The 22,265-nt window shown below is 36.6% G+C and overlaps 2 protein-coding genes across 2 annotated transcripts; both read right to left on the bottom strand.

Annotated features, from left to right (window-relative positions):
• Window positions 1-3,685: 3,685 nt before the first annotated feature.
• LOC130814092 (L-type lectin-domain containing receptor kinase IV.1-like) lies at window positions 3,686-6,407 on the bottom strand. Its single transcript, XM_057680094.1, has one exon. The coding sequence runs from the start codon at window positions 6,033-6,035 to the stop codon at window positions 4,026-4,028; it is 2,010 nt and encodes a 669-aa protein (XP_057536077.1). The 5' UTR covers window positions 6,036-6,407; the 3' UTR covers window positions 3,686-4,025.
• Window positions 6,408-8,125: 1,718 nt separating this feature from the next.
• Window positions 8,126-10,433, bottom strand: LOC130814091 (L-type lectin-domain containing receptor kinase SIT2-like). Its single transcript, XM_057680093.1, has one exon. The coding sequence runs from the start codon at window positions 10,336-10,338 to the stop codon at window positions 8,335-8,337; it is 2,004 nt and encodes a 667-aa protein (XP_057536076.1). The 5' UTR covers window positions 10,339-10,433; the 3' UTR covers window positions 8,126-8,334.
• Between the last annotated feature and the right edge of the window lie 11,832 nt (window positions 10,434-22,265).

The following is a 22,265-nucleotide window of genomic DNA, read 5'->3' as shown; positions in this document are numbered from 1 at the left end:
ACATGCTAGGAGGTGCTGCGATCGCCATTGCTGATAGTTTGTTGTGCTCCATCACCAAGTTAGTCAACCTGTTCCTTAATGGGAAGTGTCCTAGCATGCTTGGTAGTTACATAGCTCGTGCTCATCTAACTCCTTTGGTTAAGCCAGGAGGTGGTATTCGTCCTATTGCTGTTGGCATGGTGTAGCGTAGGTTTATGTCTAAGGTTGCTGCTACAGTTGTTGGGAAAACCTTAAATTCATGTTTTGAAGACTTCCGGTTTGGAGTAGGAACACAAGGGGGTAGTGAAGTCATCCTTCATTCTTTTAATAGGCTCGTCGAATGCAAAGATGATGTATTTGGTCTCTCTATGCTTTTGGTGGATTTCGAAAATGCTTTCAATCTTGTGGATAGGAGTGTCATGTTATCTGAAACAAGGTTCAGTGCCCTTCTCTCGCTCCTTGAGTGGAATTCTGCTACTCCCAACCTGCTCAATTATATTAAGGTGAATCTATTCTTTGGTCTTGCCAAGGTGTCCAACAAGGTGACCCCTTAGGCCCTCTGCTTTTTGCCCGTATTTTACATCTCTTGGTCTTGAAGATCTAACAGTCTTGTCAACTCAACCTTTAGGCTTGGTACCTTGATGATGGTACTATTGTTGGTGACACCCTTATGGTCGCTAGGGCCTTACGCATTATTAGGGAGGATGACCCATCTCGTGATTTGATTCTCAATGTGGACAAGACCGAACTTTTTTGGCCTAGGGAGGATCCCCGGAGTAGAGCCTGGAGTCTTCCAACCCAACATATCTCGTCCTCATGCAGCGGTGAAACTTCTTTAAGGGCCTGTGAGTACAAATCATACCTTTCGCTGAATTTTCCATGAAGAGGGTTTCCAAAACCATTGAGCTCATGACATCTATTAGCAAACTTCATGACCCACAATGTGAACTTCTCCTCCTCCGTAACTGCGCGGGTGTTGGTAGGTTATCTTATGCGATGAGGACTTGTCCCTCAGATTCGTTTGGGGATGCACAGGTTCAGTTTGATGCTGCTTTGCGCGCTTCCTTGGAGAGGATAGTCACAACTTCGGGACCGCGGTTTGGGGATTGGCAATGGAGGCTAGCCACCCTCCCAATTAAAATGGGTGGCCTTGATATCTACGTGGCAGGTGATATTATTAATTATGCCTTGCTTGCTTCTCGTCTTCAAACTCACTCGCTCCAAGCTAAGATCTTGGCTAACAGTGATATCTCCTCTATGGGTCCCGCTTTTGAACAGACCCTTGGTGCCTTCCGTGTTTTATGTAGTTCCAATGCTTTTTCTCTCATCGATGAACCCGATGCCCCCCAAATGATGAAAATGTTAACCGGAGCTTATTTTAATGTTGTCAAGAATAGCCTTGCACCTACCTACATGCTCACCCCAAGACAAGTAGCAATTCTTTGTTCCACTAAGGAACCACATACACAAGATTTTTTGCTAACCATCCCCATTGACGGCTTGGGCCAAAAGATGAACTCTCGTCAATTTCAGTATGTACTATGTTATCGGCTCACCATTCCCTTGCTTGCAGAAGATAGTTTATGTCCAAGCTGCAACACCGCCAAGATGGATATATGGGAGGGACCATGCAGTTCATTGCTCTAGTGAGGTTGGTGTGAAGTTTCGACATAATATGGTTCGGGACATGCTCGTGGATATCTCTTGTGAAGTTGGGGTTTCCGTCCGCAAGGAGGCACCTTTAGGGTTTTTGTTAGAGACGGGGAATGACCTTAGGCCAGCGAATCTTCTTCTGTTTAACTGGGTTCATGGCAAAGATGCTTGTGTGGATGTGATCGAAAGCTCGCCTTTTGACGGTACAGGGGTCTCCTCATGGGCTCCTAGTGCTTCTTTAGCCAATGTCGCGGAAAGAAAGAGGAAGAAATACACGGCAAAGTGTGAGGAGAATGGCTACAAATTCATCCCGTTCGCTTTCTCCACTTTCGGAGAATTAGGTGAAGACGTGCTTGACTTGCTATCAAGGAGTTCATCATATTCTTCAAGTAACTCCAGTAGCACCAAATCTAAGCCCTATATATTTCGTAGGCTAGCTTTTTGTATTCAAAAGGGTGTGGGCTCTCAGCTTGTCGTTCGGCTCCCTACCAACTTCTTGTAAAGTTTTTCTTTATGAAATGAATTGCATTTATAATAATAATAATAATAATAATAATAATAATAATAATAATATTTGATAAGAAAATGCAAGGATAATAAGTACGTGAGTGATTGTTGTTGTTTGATTAAATGGAGGAGTTGAATAGTTTTAATTTAATTTGGAGAAATTTTATAATCTTTAAAAATATATGTATAATGAACTCATTTGTTTTCGTGAGTGTAAAATTTTAGATTATATAAGTGAATTTAAATAAATTTATAAAATAAGATAAATAGTTTTGAGGATAAAAGAAGAGAAATAAATACCTATATGAAATGACAATTGGCACAAATAATTTATGAAGTAACAAATGGCTTATAAATTAGTAGAATCTGTGATGGACAAACCATTCCAATAGTATTTTGTGATAATCTTGCCATTATAAGGGCTTTTGTGATTATCAATTGAAATTGGATAATTTTAAGCAAATTTAAAATGGGGTTATCATTCTCTGTCTATTTAGAATAGAACTATTTGTCACAAATATATTAGAGTTTTTACGTCAAAATCGTGTCATTTCAAAGGTGCAAATAGTCAGGGCCGGCCTGGAGATTTTATAGGGCCGGCCCGGAGATTTTATAGGCCCGGGGCAAAAAATAAATTATGGACTAAAATTATAAAATACTATATATTTATAATTACGAAATTTATAATATCAAAAAAAAAATTACACATTAATAATAAATCTCGATGTTATCTGCTTTTTGTTTGATAATCATACATTCAGAATTCAATAATGAGTAAATAAGGTATAATTATCATTGATAGCAATTTGGCTTGGTAGTTGAATGCACAATTTAATCACAGAAGGTTTTAATTTCAATGCATATGAAGACAAAATTTATGTATTTTTTTCGTGGGCCCTGGGCATAGGCCCTTCTTGTCCTTGCCTAGGACTGACTCTACATATAGTACGATATATAATACTTTTTCTGTCTTTTTAATTTGTATCAAAGAAAAAGTGGGTTATTTTTAAAAAAGTAATAATAAATAAATAGAGAGAATGAATTGTGTGGATGAAATTAAAAGAGAGCTAAAATATATAAATGAGATTAAAAGAAAGTGATGGACTTTTATCTAAAAAAAGTAATAATACAAGTTAAATAGAACGAACCAAAATAAAAAATGCTAGAAATTCAATAGAACAGAGAGATTACTAATAAATAAGTCAATCACATGATAAACTCGAATTTGTCAAAAGCAGTTCATTAACATATTTTCAAAGAGGTGTGACTTTAACGATGGTAATACTCCATTTTTAATCTGCAACTGCTACAAAGTGTAACTTTCTGACGGAGTGATGGGTGCCCCAAAATTCAACAATTGACTATTTCCACAGATCACACGTGTGAACCAAGTGTCCAAGTCTAACCTCAAAGTTGCATTCAGATTTTAGAAATTTGCTTATACAATATATACCCATACGTCTCTTTCAGTTTGCACTATAAAACTACAAAAGCTCACACATATTTAAATTTTATGGCGTAAATTCAAAAAGATAAACAAAATATATATAACATTAAACATATATATTTGCATAGAATCATAACACATACTACAATGGTGTGACAAAATAAAAGTACATACTCAATTTTTAGATCCTATTTATTTTACCACAAATTCTCATATGAAAAGGTCTCACGGTATGACCATTTTAATTGGGTTGGCTCAATGTATATTTATTATCTTAAACTGATAATTGATAACCTTTAAGTGAGCACATGTATTTTTATAGTGATGACTTTTTATAGTCTTAAAGTTATCACTTATCACTTATAATCTTAAAGTGATCAATTAACATTTCAAAGTGATCACTTAGAGAAATGGGCTTAGTTATATGGCCTCGTTTTATCTAACGACCGAGTTTTACTGTAGAATCATTGCTGTGTGAAGCATAAGCAGATGAGCCTGCAGAAGATACAGGAAATGCACCCAAACTTCGATTGTTATCGAAATTCGTATACGCAGCTTTATCATCAAAAGGAATCATCTCAGGCAAAGCCCCATCACCATTCAAAAACTGTATCACTTGTCTCATGTTTGGTCTTCCTTCGGGTCTTGGATTACAACAGAGTATTCCTAACTTTAAAACTAGCTCTATTTCATACACAACATACTCTCCTCCTAATTTGGGATCGCTTGCCTCAATAATCATCCCTTTCTTCCAATATTCGTACACCCAATCGAGCAAATACATTTCCTCGGTTGAACCTTGAAGGGTAATTGGACTCTTCCCACAAGCAACTTCAAGGATGAATACCCCAAACGAGAACACATCAGTACTAGTAGTCGCCTTTCCTTTTCGAGTAAGCTCGGGTGCAAGATATCCAACAGTTCCAACTACATGAGTAGTTTGAGGATTAGTACCATGATCATATAATCTCGCTAATCCAAAGTCACCTAATCTTGCATTCATTTCCCCATCTAGAAGGACATTACTTGCTTTAACATCTCTATGTATAACGACTTGCTCCCACTCTTGATGAAGGTATACCAGTGCAGAAGCTACCCCTCGAATAACCTTGAATCGTGCATTCCATGAAAGATTCGGTTTGCCCTCTTCGTAAAGATACTTATCAAGACTACCATTCGGCATGTAATCATAGACTAATAGAAGCTCGCCTTTCCTTCGACAATACCCTAGAAGTTGTACCAAGTTTCGGTGTCTTAATCGTCCCATACAAGCAACTTCGGCAACAAATTCCTTCATTCCTTGGCCCGAACCATGTGAAACTTTCTTAATAGCAACTTCAAGTTTAGGTGATTTTAACACCCCTTTATAAACCTTCCCAAACCCTCCAGCTCCCAAAAGATCCTTGTCTTTAAACCCTTTTGTAGCTTTGTAAAGATCCTTATACGAAAATCTCTGCAAGAGGTATTCCTGCTCCCAATCTTCCACAACTTCCTCAAACTTCCTCCTTCTAATCACATAATAAATCAAACCAATACTTATAACTACAACCGATATAACAATCAACAAAACCATTGAACCAACACTTAATTTCTTCCCATTTCCATACCGAGGAAGCTTAGGAAGTTTCGATAAATCAAGGCTCTGAGCGACCTTTCCACCATGGGCAAAGCTCCACCCAAGCAGATAGTGACTACTAGCCACTGACCCAGTCGAGGAAGTAAAACCCACATACATTATTTCCTTAACAATGGCAGAAAGATTAACATGAAAGGATAACAATGGCCTACTTGGTTTATCCATTCCAAGAGGAGCCATTATTACATTAACAACCATGGATTTATGATTATAATCAATCCAAATTTGAATTGGTTTTGCACCAATAAGACTAAGACTTTTGTTCTGTTTCTCGACATCAGAAAAATAAGAAGCAGGAGCCGATACATTCGAAATCAAACTGTTAATATTAATACCAACATGATTACTATCAATATCATTGAATTCATAATCCTGAATGGTATCTAATTCCACAGCAAAAATATTATCTGAAGGTTTAAAATCTGATGAAGAATTAAAGATACCAAAAAACTTTCCAGGAACCCCAGTGGGAAATTCCATTTTTGGGGAAAGAATAAACACAATTCCATGGCCACTAATGGCTTGAATTTCTGGGTACATGGCAAAAACATAAGTGGTAGAAAATGAATAAGATTTTGAAGATGAAAAGTTTAGTGGGTTTGGATGAAAAGCATGAGCTGTTAGCTGTTTTGTGTAGTTTGTTAGTTGTAACAAGCCATTAGAGTGGATTTTTGCAGCTCCATCTGTATGAAGTTTGGCATTCTGGAAATTTTGATACATGAATTGGTTTGAATTATTCTGAGCTTGAATGGTTGTGTGTGGGAAGGTGCAGAATAAGAAAACTAAAACATTCAGGATGATTTTGAAAGCCATTGATGATGAACAGAGATTTTTCTCAAGGTATAGACAGATAAATGAAGAAAATTATAATTCTAATTATAATAATTATTAATTTATTATTATTAATATATGAAATGGTTGTAGGGAAATTTAAGAAACAGGAGTCTGAGTCAATGCAATAGCCTTTGGGGAAGGGCAGTAGGTCAATTAAGTTGGTAAAAAGATGATTGGTATTCTTATGTGAAAATAGAAAATACCAAATGAAGTAGCACTACTAATAAAAGGTGGAGTATTTCGCAAGTCTCCACCTTGTGGCTTCTTTTATGCCTATTCAATGAAAAATATTATTCATAATAATATAAATCAATGTGTACTATAAGAAAAATATTATTATCAGTTGGGATGGTTGATTATTCAAATTATAAGTAATTTTTTGTGATATATAATATATTGTAGACTCCACCAATTGTGAATAATCTGTATTATTATGATATTGTTAGTTTTGGGCCGCATCTGCATGGAATTCTTTTTGAGCACCTTTATAAAAGGCCTCATACTAAGTGTGAGTTGTTGCATTACTTATATGTTTGTCAATATTTTTTTATTTTTACGACATGAAACTTGGAATTAAACCTATGCAATTTATTCAATAAAAACTAAGTCGGGTTCATATAAAAATGGGTCAGATTGGGTCAGGCTCAAACCAAAAATAATTAACCTTCATTCGATGGGGCCCTCTCGGCCTGCTCCAACCCGACTCGACCGGTAAATAATTTTGTTCTTAAAAATTTTGCATTAAAATAAACATGTTTTATTGAGTAAAATGCCTTATGATTTAACTACTTGCTTTTGTCAATTATAATCCCACTATAGTTTGTTATAAGTCTATAGTAATTTATAATAATTCAAAAAAGATAATAATAAAGGCTTGTTTAAGGCCTATATAAAAACTCACGCGTTTTATTTATGTTGATAAAGGACTTGTTTAAAAGCTAACCTTATTAAAATTCAACCCTTACAAAATCCACATATTTGAGAGTCTAATCTGGGCTCATAATCCATTACACAGCTCTACTTAAGATAGAAAATTTAAAATAAGCATTTTTTGAAAAAGAAAATTCGTAAATGAGCTTCGTCAAAACTTATATCCCAAAATAAGCGCCTCCAATCCAATGCTAAGGGTTAGAAGTTGTTCACTGTCACTAACAGCGGGCTGCTAACAGCGAGGGATTGCTGAGCTGACTTTCTTTGACTCAGTTAGATGATTGCCCGCTGTTAGTAAAAACGGGCCATTAACATCCAAAGTCAACAACAGTCAAAATGTCAACAAAAGTCAACCTAATCGCCTCTGTTGGTAAGAACGGGCGATTATTTTGCTGAATTTTGTTGACTCACCTAAGTAATGGTCTGCTGTTAGTAACAGCAAACAAACACCAAACCTTAAAATTGGGCTTAAGATGCTTATTTTAGGATAGAAGTTTTGATGAAGCTTATTTATGAATTTTTTTGCAAAAAATGTTTATTTACTTCAAATTTTCCTTAAGATGTACACTCAACATACATAACACTAAATTTTACTTCACAAATTAAGTAACGTTTTATCAATGAAACAATACAAGAAAAATTAATAAACATAGTATAATTAAACAAAGACTCACTAAAATTGCCAAAAAAAACTACCAAACTCATATTTTCAAATCAACTAGCTACATGTGCTAGTTGTTGTAAAAATTCAAAGGGGAAAATGCAGGAATTTTTAGTCGAGCTAAACTTAAATAGTTGGTTCGAAAGAATGGTGTCCGTATTCTTATTGGTTACTTTCACATACAAATTTAACGGAGTCCGAAAAAACTAGAATTTAAATTTGTAGCAAATCCAACAAGTCATACCAAAATTGTCTAGTCAAAGCCATTGCGATATCATCCAAAAAGTTGAATCTAAAGGCAATACAAAATATCTGAGATCGAATTTATCTTGTACGAGTTCTTTGTAGCTCCCTAGCTATATACACATAAAATGTAAAAATTAAATTAAATAAAATTAAATTAAAATTGTAAAAATAATATTTGTCCATTAATATTAAAAAGTAAAAATTAAATTAAATTAAAATTGTAAAAAGAAATCTCCCAATTAATATTATTATGTATATAAACAATTTCAGAGAAATTATTTACATCAGGTTTCAGAAACATGAACTTTTACAGATAACTTAAGTTCATGAAAACAAAGAAACAACATGATTTCAAGAGAAAACAATTATTTTTACATATAATTATACAAAAGCTCCGAAATTAAGTAATCTAATCCTCCAATTATATGTAACTGACTGAATTCAACGGCCATGATGACGGATTGAGTTATCAGTAAAGAAAGTGTTAGCTGACACCTGAAATGAGGATGGAAATGAAGCAGATACTCCCCAACAATCATCAAACAGACCATTCCTTTCAAGATCATAATCAGATGGTACATCTGGTAAAACTGCATCCTTCTGAAGAAATTGAACCGCCTGTCTCATAGTCGGTCTAATTTCCGGTTTTGGATGCGAACAATGCAAGCCGAGTTTTAGAACAAGTTCCATTTCTTCATCAATATAATATCCTCCCAGTTTAGGATCGCTCGTTTGAAGAACATCGCCCTTCTTCCAGCAATCAAAAACCCATTCAACCAAAATCATATCTTCACCGTCAAAATTAAGCAGCCGAAAAGGCTGTTTTCCGCAAGCCACCTCAAGTAAAAATACTCCAAATGCAAACACATCGGTTGCTGGTGTTGGCTTGCCTGTTATACTGAGTTCGGGTGCAAGATATCCCACTGTTCCAACAATGTTGGTACTTCTAGGATTACTTCCATGATCATATAATCTAGCAAGTCCAAAATCACCTAGTTTAGCATTCATATCAGCGTCTAATAAAACATTACTTGCCTTCACATCACGATGAAGAACGACTTGTTCCCATTCTTCATGTAGGTAGAGCAGGGCAGATGCGACCCCCTTCATAATATTCATTCTCTGCGACCAAGAAGGGTTACAACTAAAATCGCTGCTCCGAAACAGGACCTTATCAAGGCTTCCATTAGGCATGTAATCATACACCAAAAGAAGTTCTCCTTTTCTTCGGCAATAGCCTAGGAGTTGAATCAAGTTTCGGTGTCTTAACCTACCCATGCTAACAATTTCAGCGACAAATTCCCTCATCCCTTGCCTAGAATCATGGGAAACTCTCTTAATTGCAACTTGGGTTTCGGTATTAGGTAGCAAACCTTTATAAACCTTCCCGAAACCTCCAGAGCCAAGAAGTTCAGAGTCTTTAAATCCTTTGGTTGCAAAATAAAGATCTTTGAATGAGAATCTATGAGAGGAATATTCATTTTCCCATGGTTCCTTAACCTCTTCAAACATTTTCCTCCTTAGCAAGTATGCAACTCCCGCAATAAGAACCAACAAAAGAACAAAAACTACAATAAGTACTATTAGAAGTGTTTCGAGGTTTCGTTTTTGTTTTATAACCTTAGGAAGTGGAGGAAGCACGTCAAAATTGAAACCTTGAGCTTGCCCGATTTGACTCCAACTCCAACCTAACAAGTAATGCTCATTTGCAGTTATACCGGTAGATCCAGAGAAACCGACAAACATGGAATTAAGAAGTACAGAAGATAGATTGAGATGAGTAGACAAAAGAGGCTTGGTTGGTTTAGAGTTTTTAAGTGGAGCTATTGACACATTCATTAGCTTCTCATCTCCATCATAGTCGATCCAAACTTGCATAGCTTTGCGGCTAGTAAGCTCAAGAGTCTTATTCGTTTGTTCTTTGTCATCGATGTATGCTGCTGAAGCAGAGACGATAGAGGTAAGGCTATTAATATCAATACCAACATGGTTACCATCAATATCCCCAAAAACAGCATTTTGAACAGTGTCAAATTCTACAGCAAAGATATGATTAGATTGGAGGTTATTGTTGGTAGTATTGAAAAGTCCAAGATACTCAGCGGGAACAGCATGATCAAAGTTCATGGATGAGGAGATCACAAAGGCAAGTCCATGTCCTCCATGAGCTTCAATATCAGGATACATGGCAAAAACAAAACTAGTCGAGAAGGATCGAGTAGCATTAAGTTTGACAGGTTGTGGGTAGAAAACATGACCACTTTGTTGTTGAGAAGTGTTTGTAAGTTGTAAAAGGCCATTTGAACGGATGTCAGCAAGCCCATCAAGATGCAGATTGGCTCCTTTGAAACCATTGTAGATGAAATGGGTTTCATTTTGAGCAAAAGTAAGCACAGAAAGAAAGAGTAGGAATGACAGGTGCTGAAGTAAATGAGATTCAGCCATGAATCCTGAAAGATGGGAAGGAGATTCAGGGAGAGAAACAGACTAGATAGAAGTAAAAAGGAATCAAGTTTCAAACTTGAAACTCTGGGGAAATAGAATATGCACACGAATTCTTTGACCAGAACCAAATATGATCTCAACAAAAACCTCTTTTTCTATAGGAGGCCCACCTAAGATTTTCAACTGTGTTTAAGCATACAAAATAATTATGACCCGCCCCCTAATAGAAACTAGAAAGTCCGATTATAACATGACCATACCTACTAGAAAAAGTTATTAGATTATAGTGTAATACGGTAACAGTCGCGATCACTGTAACAGAATGCTAATGCGGTAATGAGAATGATATGGTTATCACAATGCCTAAATATTGGTCGAAACCTTAAAATATCTCTCGATATGGCCTAAAACACAGTTTTTTACACCTTTACAACGCGAGAGATATTGGTTCATTTATTTTGAAAACATTTATAACAAGGCCGATGCAATCTGATGCGGCCTTGTTTTAAACTAGAAGTAGTTACTGATTTATAATGATTAAGGTTTTAGCATTGTTGTGTTAGTGATTTACAAAATAATTAACAATAAGGGTGAACATATTCCGACCCAACTCCATGTACACGTTCCTCACTTAAATTCAACCAACAAACCAAATAAAATTAACTAAAACTCCAATTATTTTACCTTTGAAGTCCTTAAAAATATTTTTTTCAAGGCTAGGTCAAAATAATTTTAGTGTGAACGGCAAACAAGAATGACATAGTAAATGCTTGAAAAAGTCCAAATGATTGGTAGAAAATCACATTAAAGTCAAAAAATATAAATATAAAGAACAAAGCAAAGCAGAAGTCTTAGTTTGGTCCAGCCACCAGGGGAAGCAAACTACAAGATAACATTTTTATGCAAATTATATAATCTTTTTGAAGTACTGGCAGTCTCCCTCATGTTAATATTTTGGAAAACTATTTAGTACAGAAATGGACCTTTCATGTGTACAAAGCACAAAATTGTGACGGACCAATCAACATTGGCAACGACGATTTTCAACAACACATTTAAATAAAGAATTTATGTATGTTGATACTTTAACTGCTCCTAATAAATAACTTCTATTATCTTTCGATTTCTCTCCAAATAATAGAAAAGCCCCACTTCCTTCTACCTTCCATCACAAATATATGCTTAATACAATAATTCAAATAACTATTTTTATCCGTAAATCAAGCAACCAACTAACATTCAACATTATTAAAAGATAGTTTTATTTTAGTATATACAATGAATTAATGACTATATCAGCTTGCTATCTTATCTACTAAGTTTTACAAACCTAAATACATTTATTGATTAGTACTGTTTAAAGATTATTGGTTACATTATCACAACCCATCACACAAAAATACAGATGGATTTAAAGGGAGAAAAAGAAAAGGCATACTTTACAACAGTCGAGTTACCACCTATGAAGGCATAATTTCTTTCACAAAATTCATTTTCATTCATTACCCCTTGGACATGTAGGATTCACCCATATTGTGGTAATGGAAGATTACGAAGAAAAATATAAGTCTGTCGATGAGAGCTTCATTAACATAAAAGTGTTATAACATAATTTATGAAAATTAATAAAAAAAACTTATTTCTTATTACCATTATTTAATACGATAACAGAGGTTTTTTGAATCCTGATCCTAATATACAACTCTACGACCCTACAATCCTACAATCCTAAAATAGGCAACCGATCCGGAGGCTAGGTAAGATCTTAATGCTTGTAGAGTCATGCGATCCTTTTTAGTTCAACAATTTAGGTGATAGGATCATAATACGATTTTACGATCTTAAGATCCTACAATCTAATCCTACAAGGGTAGGTCCTATCGTAAAATATTTATATATAATCCAGATTTCACTTATGCACACACTCACGCACACGCGCGCGTGCACATACACACACATATATATAGATATATATATATATACATATATATATATATATATATATATATATATATATATATATATATATATATATATATATATATATATATATATATATATACATATATATATATATATATATATATATATATATATACATATATATATATATATATATATATATATATATATATATATACATATATATATATATATATATATATATATATATATATCAATACCACTATAAAATTCAAGTTTTTCTTGATCCAATTTTACTATTTTCGATTATACCTCATCAATGATCCTAGATAGAATCTCAATTCTAATAACCTTTCCAATAAACAAACAACTTGTTACTGTTTTAGGAAAAATGACCAATCATTTCATACATCCGATCAAAGAGAACATGTGAATACTTTTTTGAATGAATGAGGCATGTTATGATGTCTGAGATAGATTGATCTTTTCTAGGTCTTTATACAAACCTAATCTCTTTGTTTCAATTTGCAGTTCTCTGTCAAAGATAACTCCAAGGATATGAAACCATTACTCAGAAACGTTTAAGCATTGACAATTTGGCATGCAGATACAATATACATATCCTAGATATTGAACTTTCTATCACTTAAAATTACTACAGAAAACCATGTCAAATTCAAACATAACTAAAAATGCATACCAAAGTGGTCAAACTAGTTTTTTACCCAGTATTTATTCAAAATTCAGAATCACATAATGTTTTCTTTTAAAATCTCGGGAGAATTGCAAGAAAAAGGGCCACATAAAGAATTTTTTCCCGAAGAAGGGAAATAACAAGGGGAAGTGGAATGGGAATGGTTCCACTTCGTATGATTCGGCGGCGGTTGTTCCAAGTAGTTTTGATATCATTAGGTGCTCTTGATAGTAATGGCTGTAGGTGCATTCTTGAGAAGGGTGTTCTTAGTGTTACTTTGGGTGCTCAAGTGGTTATGAAGGGCAAGAAGGTAGGGGTCACTACATGAGCTTATTGGTTCTACCATTGAGGGTTCCGCATGTGTTAGTTCCTCAATGAAAGAGACGGATCATACCAAGTTGTGGCACTTAAGATTGGGGCACATGAGTGAGAAGGGTTTATTGGAGTTGTCAAAGAAGGGTCTTTTTAGAGGTCAAGCTATTGGTTCTATGGAGTTTTGTGAGCATTGTGTTCTTGGGAAGCAAAGGAGAGTTAGCTTTAAGGCAGCCATTCATAGGACTAAGTCAACATTTGACTATGTTTACTTGGATTTATGGGGTCCATCAAGAGAGTCATCCACAAGAGAGTCTAGGTATTTGCTCACCATCATAGATAATTACTCTAAGAAGGTTTGGGTGTTCTTCTTGAAGATTAAGGATGAGGTCTTTAGGGAGTTCAAAGATTGGAAGACTATGATAGAGAAGCAAACCGGGAAACAAGTGAAGAAGTTGAGAACGGATAATGGGCTAGAATTTGTGAAAGATGAGTTCACAAGCTTTTGCAAGAGGCTTGGTATTGTTCGTCATAGGACTTATGCCGAGAGACCTCAACAAATTGGGGTGGCGGAGAGAATGAATAGGACTTTATTAGAAAAGGCTCGATGTATGCTTTCCATGCTAAGTTGAGTAAGGGGTTTTGGACCGAAGCGGTCAAGATGGCGACATTCTTGAAAAATAGATCACCAAATACCGCTCTTGGGTTGAAAACGGCAGAGGAAGTGTGGTCGGGTTCACCGGTGGATTATTCCGGTATTAGAATCTTTGGTTGTCCCGCTTCTGCTTATGTGAATGATGGGAAGTTGGAGCCACGTTGCAAGAAGCGCGTGTTCTTAGTTTACGTGGATGGGATCAAGGGGTTTAGATTTTGGGATCCCAGCACATCAAGAATCATCACGAGCCGAGATGTTACTTTGAATGAGTCCGTGTTTCTTCATGTTGAGAGCTCAAAGAAAGCCGCAAGTGAAAGGGTGGAAAATGAGAACGGGGAAGAAACTTAAGGGGAAGTTGTAGATGATGTTCTTGATGATGATGTTGATATGGAGATACCTCAAGAAGGTGGAGATGTTCTTTCCACTTCCTCTTCTAGGAAGGCTACTGCGCCTAGGAAGGAAACATTGCCTATGGTGCAAACAACAAGCATTGCACAAAGAAGAACTACAAGGCAAATCAAAGCACCTTCTAGGTTGGGATATGAAGATGATGATCTTAGTTGGACAAGAAAGAAAGTGAAACGCCCGGCGGAAGTTCCAAGGAAGCTTGAATTTGAGGAAATGGCTGCTTATGCTCTTTTGGTGGCTAGTGACATTATTGATTTGGAGCCATCTTCATATGAGGAGGCCATGGAGTGCAAAGGTTCCGAAAAATGGCTTGGGGCGATGGAAGAAGAAATTCAATCTTTTCTAAATAATCAAACATGGGAACTTGTAGAGAAGCCAAAGGGGAAAAACATTGTTGATTGCAAATGGATCTACAAGTACAAAGAAGGGATACCGGGTGTTGAGGAAGCAAGATGCAAAGCAAGACTTTTGCTCGTGGGTTTAGCCAAGTACCGGGTATTGACTACAATGAGATCTTCTCTCCAGTGGTAAGACACATTTCTATTCGCACTGTTTTAGCTCTTGTTGCTTTGAATGATTATGAATTGGAGCAATTAGATGTTAAGACCGCATTCTTGCATGGTGAGTTAGAGGAAGAAATTTACATGAGGCAACCGGATGGGTATGTTGTTGAGGGAAAGAGGATCATGTGTGTTTGTTGTAAAAATCTTTGTATGGTCTAAAACAGTCCCCTAGACAATGGTATAAACAGTTTGATAAATGTATGATTGAAAATGGGTTTTCAAGAAGTGAGTATGATACTTGTGTCTATGTGAGAGAAGCGAGTGATGGTTCTTTGTTGTATCTTTTTCTATATGTTGATGATATGCTTGTGATAGCAAAAGACATTTTTGAGGTGAAGAAGGTGAAAAAGATGCTTAAGGGTGAGTTTGAAATGAAAGATTTGGGGGTAGCGAAAAAGATTCTCGGCATGTAAATCACTAGAGGTCGTGATAAAGGAAGGATGTACTTATCCCAAGAAAAGTACATTGAGAGAGTCTTGAAAAGATTTCACATGGATAATGCTAAGCCCGTTGCTACACCTTTAGCATTGCAAACAAGGTTGTCAAAAGAAGATTGTCCTAAAACTAAGGAGGACAAAGAGTTCATGTCATTGGTTCCATATTCAAATGTGGTGGGGAGCATTATGTATGCTATTGTTTGCACTAGACCGGACGTTGCTCAAGCTGTTAGTGTGGTTAGTAGATATATGGTGAATCCACAAAAGTCTCATTGGCTTGCGGTCAAATGGATCCTTAGGTATTTGCATGGCACATCGAATGTGTGTATTGAATATGGTAGAAAGAATGAAGGCTTGCAAGTGTTTATAGATGCAGATTTTGGTGGAGATCTTGATCAAAGAAAGTCGACTTTAGGATATGTGTTTTGTCTTGAAGGGTCCGCCATAAGTTGGAAATCTAGCTTGCAAGGAGTAGTAGCTCAATCTACTACCGAGGTGGAGTATATGGCGGTGTCGGAAGGGTTTAAGGAAGCTCAATGGCTTAAAGGTTTTGTTAGTGAACTTATGATGAAGGAATGTGTGCATACTGTTTTTTGTGATAGCCAAAGTGCAATTGATTTGGCTATGCATCAAAATTGCTACTATAGGAAAACGAAGCACATTGAGATAAAGTTTCATTATATAAGAGACACCATTGAGAAAGGGGGTGTTCTTGGATAAGGTTCACACCGAAGATAATCTAGCGGATATGTTGACTAAGTCGTTGCCTACTCCAAAGTTTGAGCATTGCTCAAACTTAATTGGTTGTTTTTGAGTTCATGAATGTACATCTCCTCATTAAGGGAGATGCACCCCTTGAGAGGTGGTTTTTCATCTTGTGAAGAAGATGGATGTTGTTGATATATTTTTTTGTGAATATTATTGCTTGTTGTTTTGTGATGAAGATTGGGTTTATGTTTGTCACGGTGGAGAATTGTTAGAAGTGGGGACTCAATAAAGCCCAAGGTGTACATTTGATATGATGAGTATGTTGGATGTTGAAGTGTTATATGGATTGGTTGATGAATGGTGTTTAATTGGGAATATTTTGGATGGTATTTGATGGCCGCTTGACCATGGCTCGACCCAAAGAAGGGTGCTCAACCATTCGAGCAAAAGATCAGAAGCTGGCCTACACTCTGATCTCTCGCTCAACCTACTTAGTTCTCTCGATTGGTCGAGCGAAAGTTCAGGGGTGTTCTGTTTTATTCGACAGTTTAAAATCAGTACTTGGGCATTCATTCATCCCTTCTCTTGGTTCCAAAGCCTATATAAGGCTATTGTATATCCTTGTACATGGGTAATGTAAGATCATTTTGTGTATTACAATTGGAATTGAATGGAGTTTAGGGTTTTAATGAGAGGTTTTGGAGATTTGATCTATTCTCTCATTGTGATCAACTTTAAGAGGTTCTTGTCAAGAGTGGATTATAGTTTGTAATCAATACTCTAAGAAAAAATAATATTCATTCAATTGTTAAGGGTGGAGTTTTATAGTCTAATATCCCATTGATATTAGGATTTTCTCCACCTCCCAAATCTTTTGTTGGTGCACTTTGTTTTGCAATCTCTATTTTTTTTATCTTTGTTGTGTTCTTTCTTGGTTTATTTGGATCAAACTCTAACAGTAGCAAACACCTGTAAGTAATGATCAACAACTACAACATACGTTTGGCTGGACCCAAAGAGTTGTTACCATCATTGGCTAATGTGACGACTTATGCTTGCTTCTTTAGTTTTTATCATCATTGCGCGCAATGTGCATTTAGGTGTGTTTTAATCATTTGTTGGATGTGTTAAGTGCGTTTCTTGTTCCTTGTCTCCATCTTTTCTTTACATTTTACATTTTAGGTCCAATGTCACAAGTCTATCATGCATGCATGTACATTAATGGAGTAGAAATTAGTAGGTTCAATTTAATTGCCATATCAATTTTAATTTCACAATTTTTTTCTAGGCGCACCTACAGATAGTGCCTTCAGCAGGAGATGGGTTGGGTGCCTTGACAAGATTAAGCGAGAAGACGCCTTAAGATTAGCGCCTCATAGCGCTTTATAACGCCCAAGTCAAACACCTTGGAGAACCTTTTGCTCTTAGTCTTAGAATGAACCCCTTTGATACAGACACTTCTCTCTGTTTCTATTTCTCTTCTATTTATTTGAATCTTTGTAGCACCTCACACTCAAAGCCTAATTCTGTTGCTACATCTGCGCCAAGAGCCTAAGGCAACACTTAGTTTCATGGGCACGTAACGTTACATAATTTGGAGTATTAAGGATGCAAAATATATTTTCAAGTGCTTCAGTGAAAATGAGCCAAAAAAAAGAAAAAAAAAAAACAAAGCTAATGGAGCCAAAATTGGCTTTACACACGACCGAGAACAAGGTCTTGATCATCATAGTTATTTTCATCCACGAAATTTAAAAGCACGTGGCTACGGACTTGAAAGAGCCATATCACTCAAACGGGTCAAGCGAGCACTCTGATGCAGTTTTCGACAAGGAAAAGCCTGTATTTAGTGAAAATATGCATTGGCTAACACAGATAATGCATGTGTTGAACTTATGACGTGTTAAATTAAATCGATGGATTTCATTTTCTATGAATATAGGGTGATGGGCACATTAAGAGAATGATTAAAAATAATCTTTACATACTAACTCACAAAAGAATAAGCTACTCATTCGTTTCACAAATGAGTAATATCTTATTTCATATTGTTCACCTACAAGAACACAAGTGCTTTGTTTTTCTTGTGTTGATACATGTATGCCAATGTAATTTACACATCTTAATTGTACCCAAAGCACCATTGTGAGGGAAATATTACTTAAGCAAAGTTTAACATAACGCCTCTATTAAGTGTCACACACAGTTAAGGCCAAAGAAGCCAAAATTCTTTTCCGTGTTACCACTGTTATTCTTGATTTGTTCTTAAACAAGATTGTTGCTGAAAGAAAAAGATTGTCATTTGTTAATGGTGTTTATGCAGTGGCAATTTTCCATCATTATTTATTTTACACTTAACACCAATTCAAGCTAAGATATTTATTACGGTTAGTGCATTATGATTAGCTTTATATTAAGATAGTTAATATTGTGTACCACTATATTAAGGAAGTTAATATTGTATTTTACGCATGAAGCCTAACGTTTGTAATGGGCTCTAACATGTCTTGTATATATACTCTTGTGGTTATTCATTAATGAGACTGAAAAATACATTAACCCTAAATTTGACATGGTATGTCGTCGTATCCTTGAAATTCTTTCAGGACAGGTATTTTGTGCCCTTGATTACCTTCTGCCATTAATTTGTATTCCTTGCTTAATATTTGCTTATCATTGCCTTTTGCCATCATTCTATTATTACACCTTGTGCCATTTTTTTTTGCTTCTTAATTCTCTTTTTCATATATCACGTTACTACGTGATTCCATGAAGTCTGAAGGTAAAATTGATCCTTCCTCCCTATATTACCTCGGTTCTTATTATCAACTCGGAGCCTTAATTACCCATGTCTCCTTAGTCTCGTGCTGTGACTCTTGCACTGAAATCTTGTCAGAAATTTATTTTTTTTGACGGCACCATTACTAAACCTACAAATAAGAAAATGTTGCTTGAATAGGAAACAGTCAACTCCATGATTGTCTCATGGATGTTGCATAGCATGGACCCTAAACTTTCTGCTGCCATGCCCTATCACGAACATGTTAAACAGTTGTGGGATGTCGTGGCCAAGAAATATCGTGTTACAAATTGTCCTAGTGTCCAACAACTTCGTAGTGCTATACCTGATTACAAGCAAACCAAATCCATGAATATGGAGGACTATTATTCTAAACTTATTAGGTTGTATGATGATTTATTTCAGTTAAAACCAATGCGAGTGTGTGAATGTGGTTTGTGTTCTTGTGAATTGGCTCGTCATGCTTCTGCCGATCGTGACGTAGAAATACGCCAACAATTCCTCATTGGTGTTGATGATGATGAATATTCAGTGGTCCGCTCTAATTTACTGTCTCGAGATCCCATGCCTACCTTGGATGAGGCATACTTAGCTTTAGTCTAGGAGGAGCGTTCAAAGGGTATTACACGTGCTAAAGCTGTTAAGGAGATGGTCCCTCATCAAGGCGTTTATGCTATCTGTTCCACGTCTTGATCTTCTTCACAATGGACAAACCTGATAAGTCCAATCTTGTTTACACTCATTGCCATCAAAATGGGCATGATCACAACACTTGTTTCAAGCTTTATGGCTATCCCGATTGGTACGAGGAAATGCGTGCTCATCGTGCAAAAATAAGCTCGTCTTCTTACTGCTCTATCCTCACATAATTCAAAGGTTCATTCTACAATAACCGTCAAGGCCAATGCTATTTCCAGCACTATGAATAGTGCTCCTTCCTCTGTTATGCCGGTTTCTAGTGTTCCTGCCACTCTATCTGATCTCAAACCTGATCAGGTTCAGGTTCAAGTTCTTCACAATATGATTAGTAAGCAACAACTTGATCACATGACTGGTGAGTTTTCGTCTACTTGTTCTTGGCTTATTGATACTGGTGCTTCCCATCATGTTACTGGGGACGCTACGGCGTTGATTAATGTTACTAACATTCCTCATTCTCCTGTTGACTTACCAAATGGGCAACAAGTACTTGCTACTAAATAGGGTCAAGTTGTTTTATCTCCTCAACTTACTCTTGATCATGTTCTCTTTATTCCTTCCTTACAGTGTCATCTTATCTGGTCTCTCAATAAACCATGAGGTTGAGTTGCATTGTGTATTTCACTAATTACCTTTGTGCTATACAAGACCAACAAGCGGGGAACCTGATTGGATCCGGTGAACAAAAGGGCGGACTCTATTATTTTCGTCGCATTCCAACAGTGTATACCGTGTCTTCCAATCTCCGGTCCTACTACTTTTGAATTATGGCATCGTCGTCTTGGTCATCCGTTTGATAAAGTTCTCAAGTGTATTTTAATTATTAAGAATTCTCAGTCTTCCATTGGTAATAAATTACCTCGTGCTTGTATTTTGTTCCGCAAGCCAAGCAAACGAGGGAGAGATTTCCTATTAGTGATAGTAAGGCTACTCGTTTGTTCGAACTTGTCCATTGTGATTTGTGAGGGCCGTATTCTACACCCTCTTCTAATGGGGCTCATTATTTTAACTTTAGTGGATGATTTCTCTAGGGCTGTATGGGTATATTTTTTGCACTCCAAAACTGAAGTTTATAAAAGTTTTCGTCATTTTTTTGCTATGGTTGATCGTCAATTTAAATCTATCGTTAATATTGTGCATAGTGATAATGACACTTAATTTAAATGCATGCTCCCTTACTTTGCTGAAACTGGTATTATATTTCAAACTTCATGTGTGGGTACTCCACAACAAAATGGTCGAGTCGAATGCAAACATCAACATATTTTTGAATGTTGCATGTGCTTTGTTATTTCAAGGACATCTTCCTGTCTCTTTTTGGGGAGAATGCATTCTAGGGGCTATTTACTTAATCAATCGTACTCCATCGGCTCTTTTGAAAAATAAGACTTCTCTTGAAATTCTATGTGGTCAGGAACCCAAGATTGAGCATTTACGTGTATTTGGTTGTTTGTGTTTTGCTCACAACCAGCGTTCCAAGGGGGATAAGTTTGCATCCCGGAGTCTTCGATGTGTGTTTATTAGTTATCATAACAATAAAAAAGGTTTGAAGTTGTATGACTTGGATACGGGTGAATATTGTCTCTCGCGATGTTAAATTTCATGAGAACGAATTTCCTTTTGCTGACCACGCGAGTGAACATGTTGTTGATGATTTGGCTTCCTTTCCTTCTTCTCCGGATCTTAATCCTCCTTCGGAAGACTTTACTAGACTACCTTCCATTACACCACAACAGATTGCAGCTGCTACTTCTCCTTCTCCTAAGCCCACTATGCCTGCCTCACCATCCCCTTCTGTGCTTGCCCAACAATCCTCTACTGTCACTACTTTATTGGGAACCAATAATATTGTGCCTCAAGCGTCTACCATCCAACCTCCAAGTAAAGATTCATATGTTCCGGTTGTTTCTACTTCTGGACCTAATGATGCACCATCGGGTCGTAGCTTCCGCAATAAGGTCCCTTCTGTTTGGCTGAAGTACTATGTGGCACACACTGTCTCCACTCCGAGTTCTTCGCCTAGTTCACTACTCCCTTCAGCTTCCTCAAGTACTAGTTCACTTTTCTGCTGCGGTATTAAACCGCGGCATTTACAATAGGCCATCTGCTGCTATCATTAATGCTTGAGGCCAAAACCGCAGCATGTTATGGCCAAAAAACCGCAGCAAATGAGGTTTTTTTCACTAAGTACTTCGTATCTCATTGCTCATTTTGTTAATTGTGCTAATTTTTCCATTCGCCATCGGGCATTCCTCGCAGCTCTTACAGCTGCTTATGAACCTCGCTCTTGTCATGAGGTTGTGAAGGATACCCGTTGGCGCGATGCTATGCAACAGGAACTTCATGCCCTTGAATCCAACGACACTTGGGCACTGGCACCTCTTCCCTCGGCAAGAAAGCTTTAGGGCCAAAACCGCAACATATTATGGCCAAAAAATCGCATATGGGACTGTTGAACTGTTCAAGGCTCGTTCGGTTATTCTTGGTAATCATCAAGTTGAGGGAATCGATTATAATAAGACGTTTACCCCCTTTTCTAAAATGGTCAATGTTCATGCTTTCTTGCTATTGTGGCTGCTAAAAACTGGGAATTACTCTAGATGGACGTTCACAATGCATTCCTTCATGGTGACCTCAATGATCGTATGAAGCTCCCACCCGACTTTATAGTCCCCACTCCAGGTATAGTGTGTCGCCTAAAGAAGTCATTATAAGGTTTAAAACAAGC

The sequence above is a fragment of the Amaranthus tricolor genome, chromosome 5 (genome assembly GCF_026212465.1).
Source record: "Amaranthus tricolor cultivar Red isolate AtriRed21 chromosome 5, ASM2621246v1, whole genome shotgun sequence".
In the NCBI taxonomy this organism is placed as follows: domain Eukaryota; kingdom Viridiplantae; phylum Streptophyta; class Magnoliopsida; order Caryophyllales; family Amaranthaceae; genus Amaranthus; species Amaranthus tricolor.
Note: the sequence above shows the minus strand (reverse complement) of the source record. Positions and strands in the feature narration are given on the sequence as shown.

What these genes read in the sequence shown, in the direction of transcription:
- LOC130814092 (XM_057680094.1), bottom strand. Translation starts at nt 6,035, where the DNA reads ATGGCTTTCAAAATCATCCTGAATGTTTTAGTTTTCTTATTCTGCACC.
- LOC130814091 (XM_057680093.1), bottom strand. Translation starts at nt 10,338, where the DNA reads ATGGCTGAATCTCATTTACTTCAGCACCTGTCATTCCTACTCTTTCTT.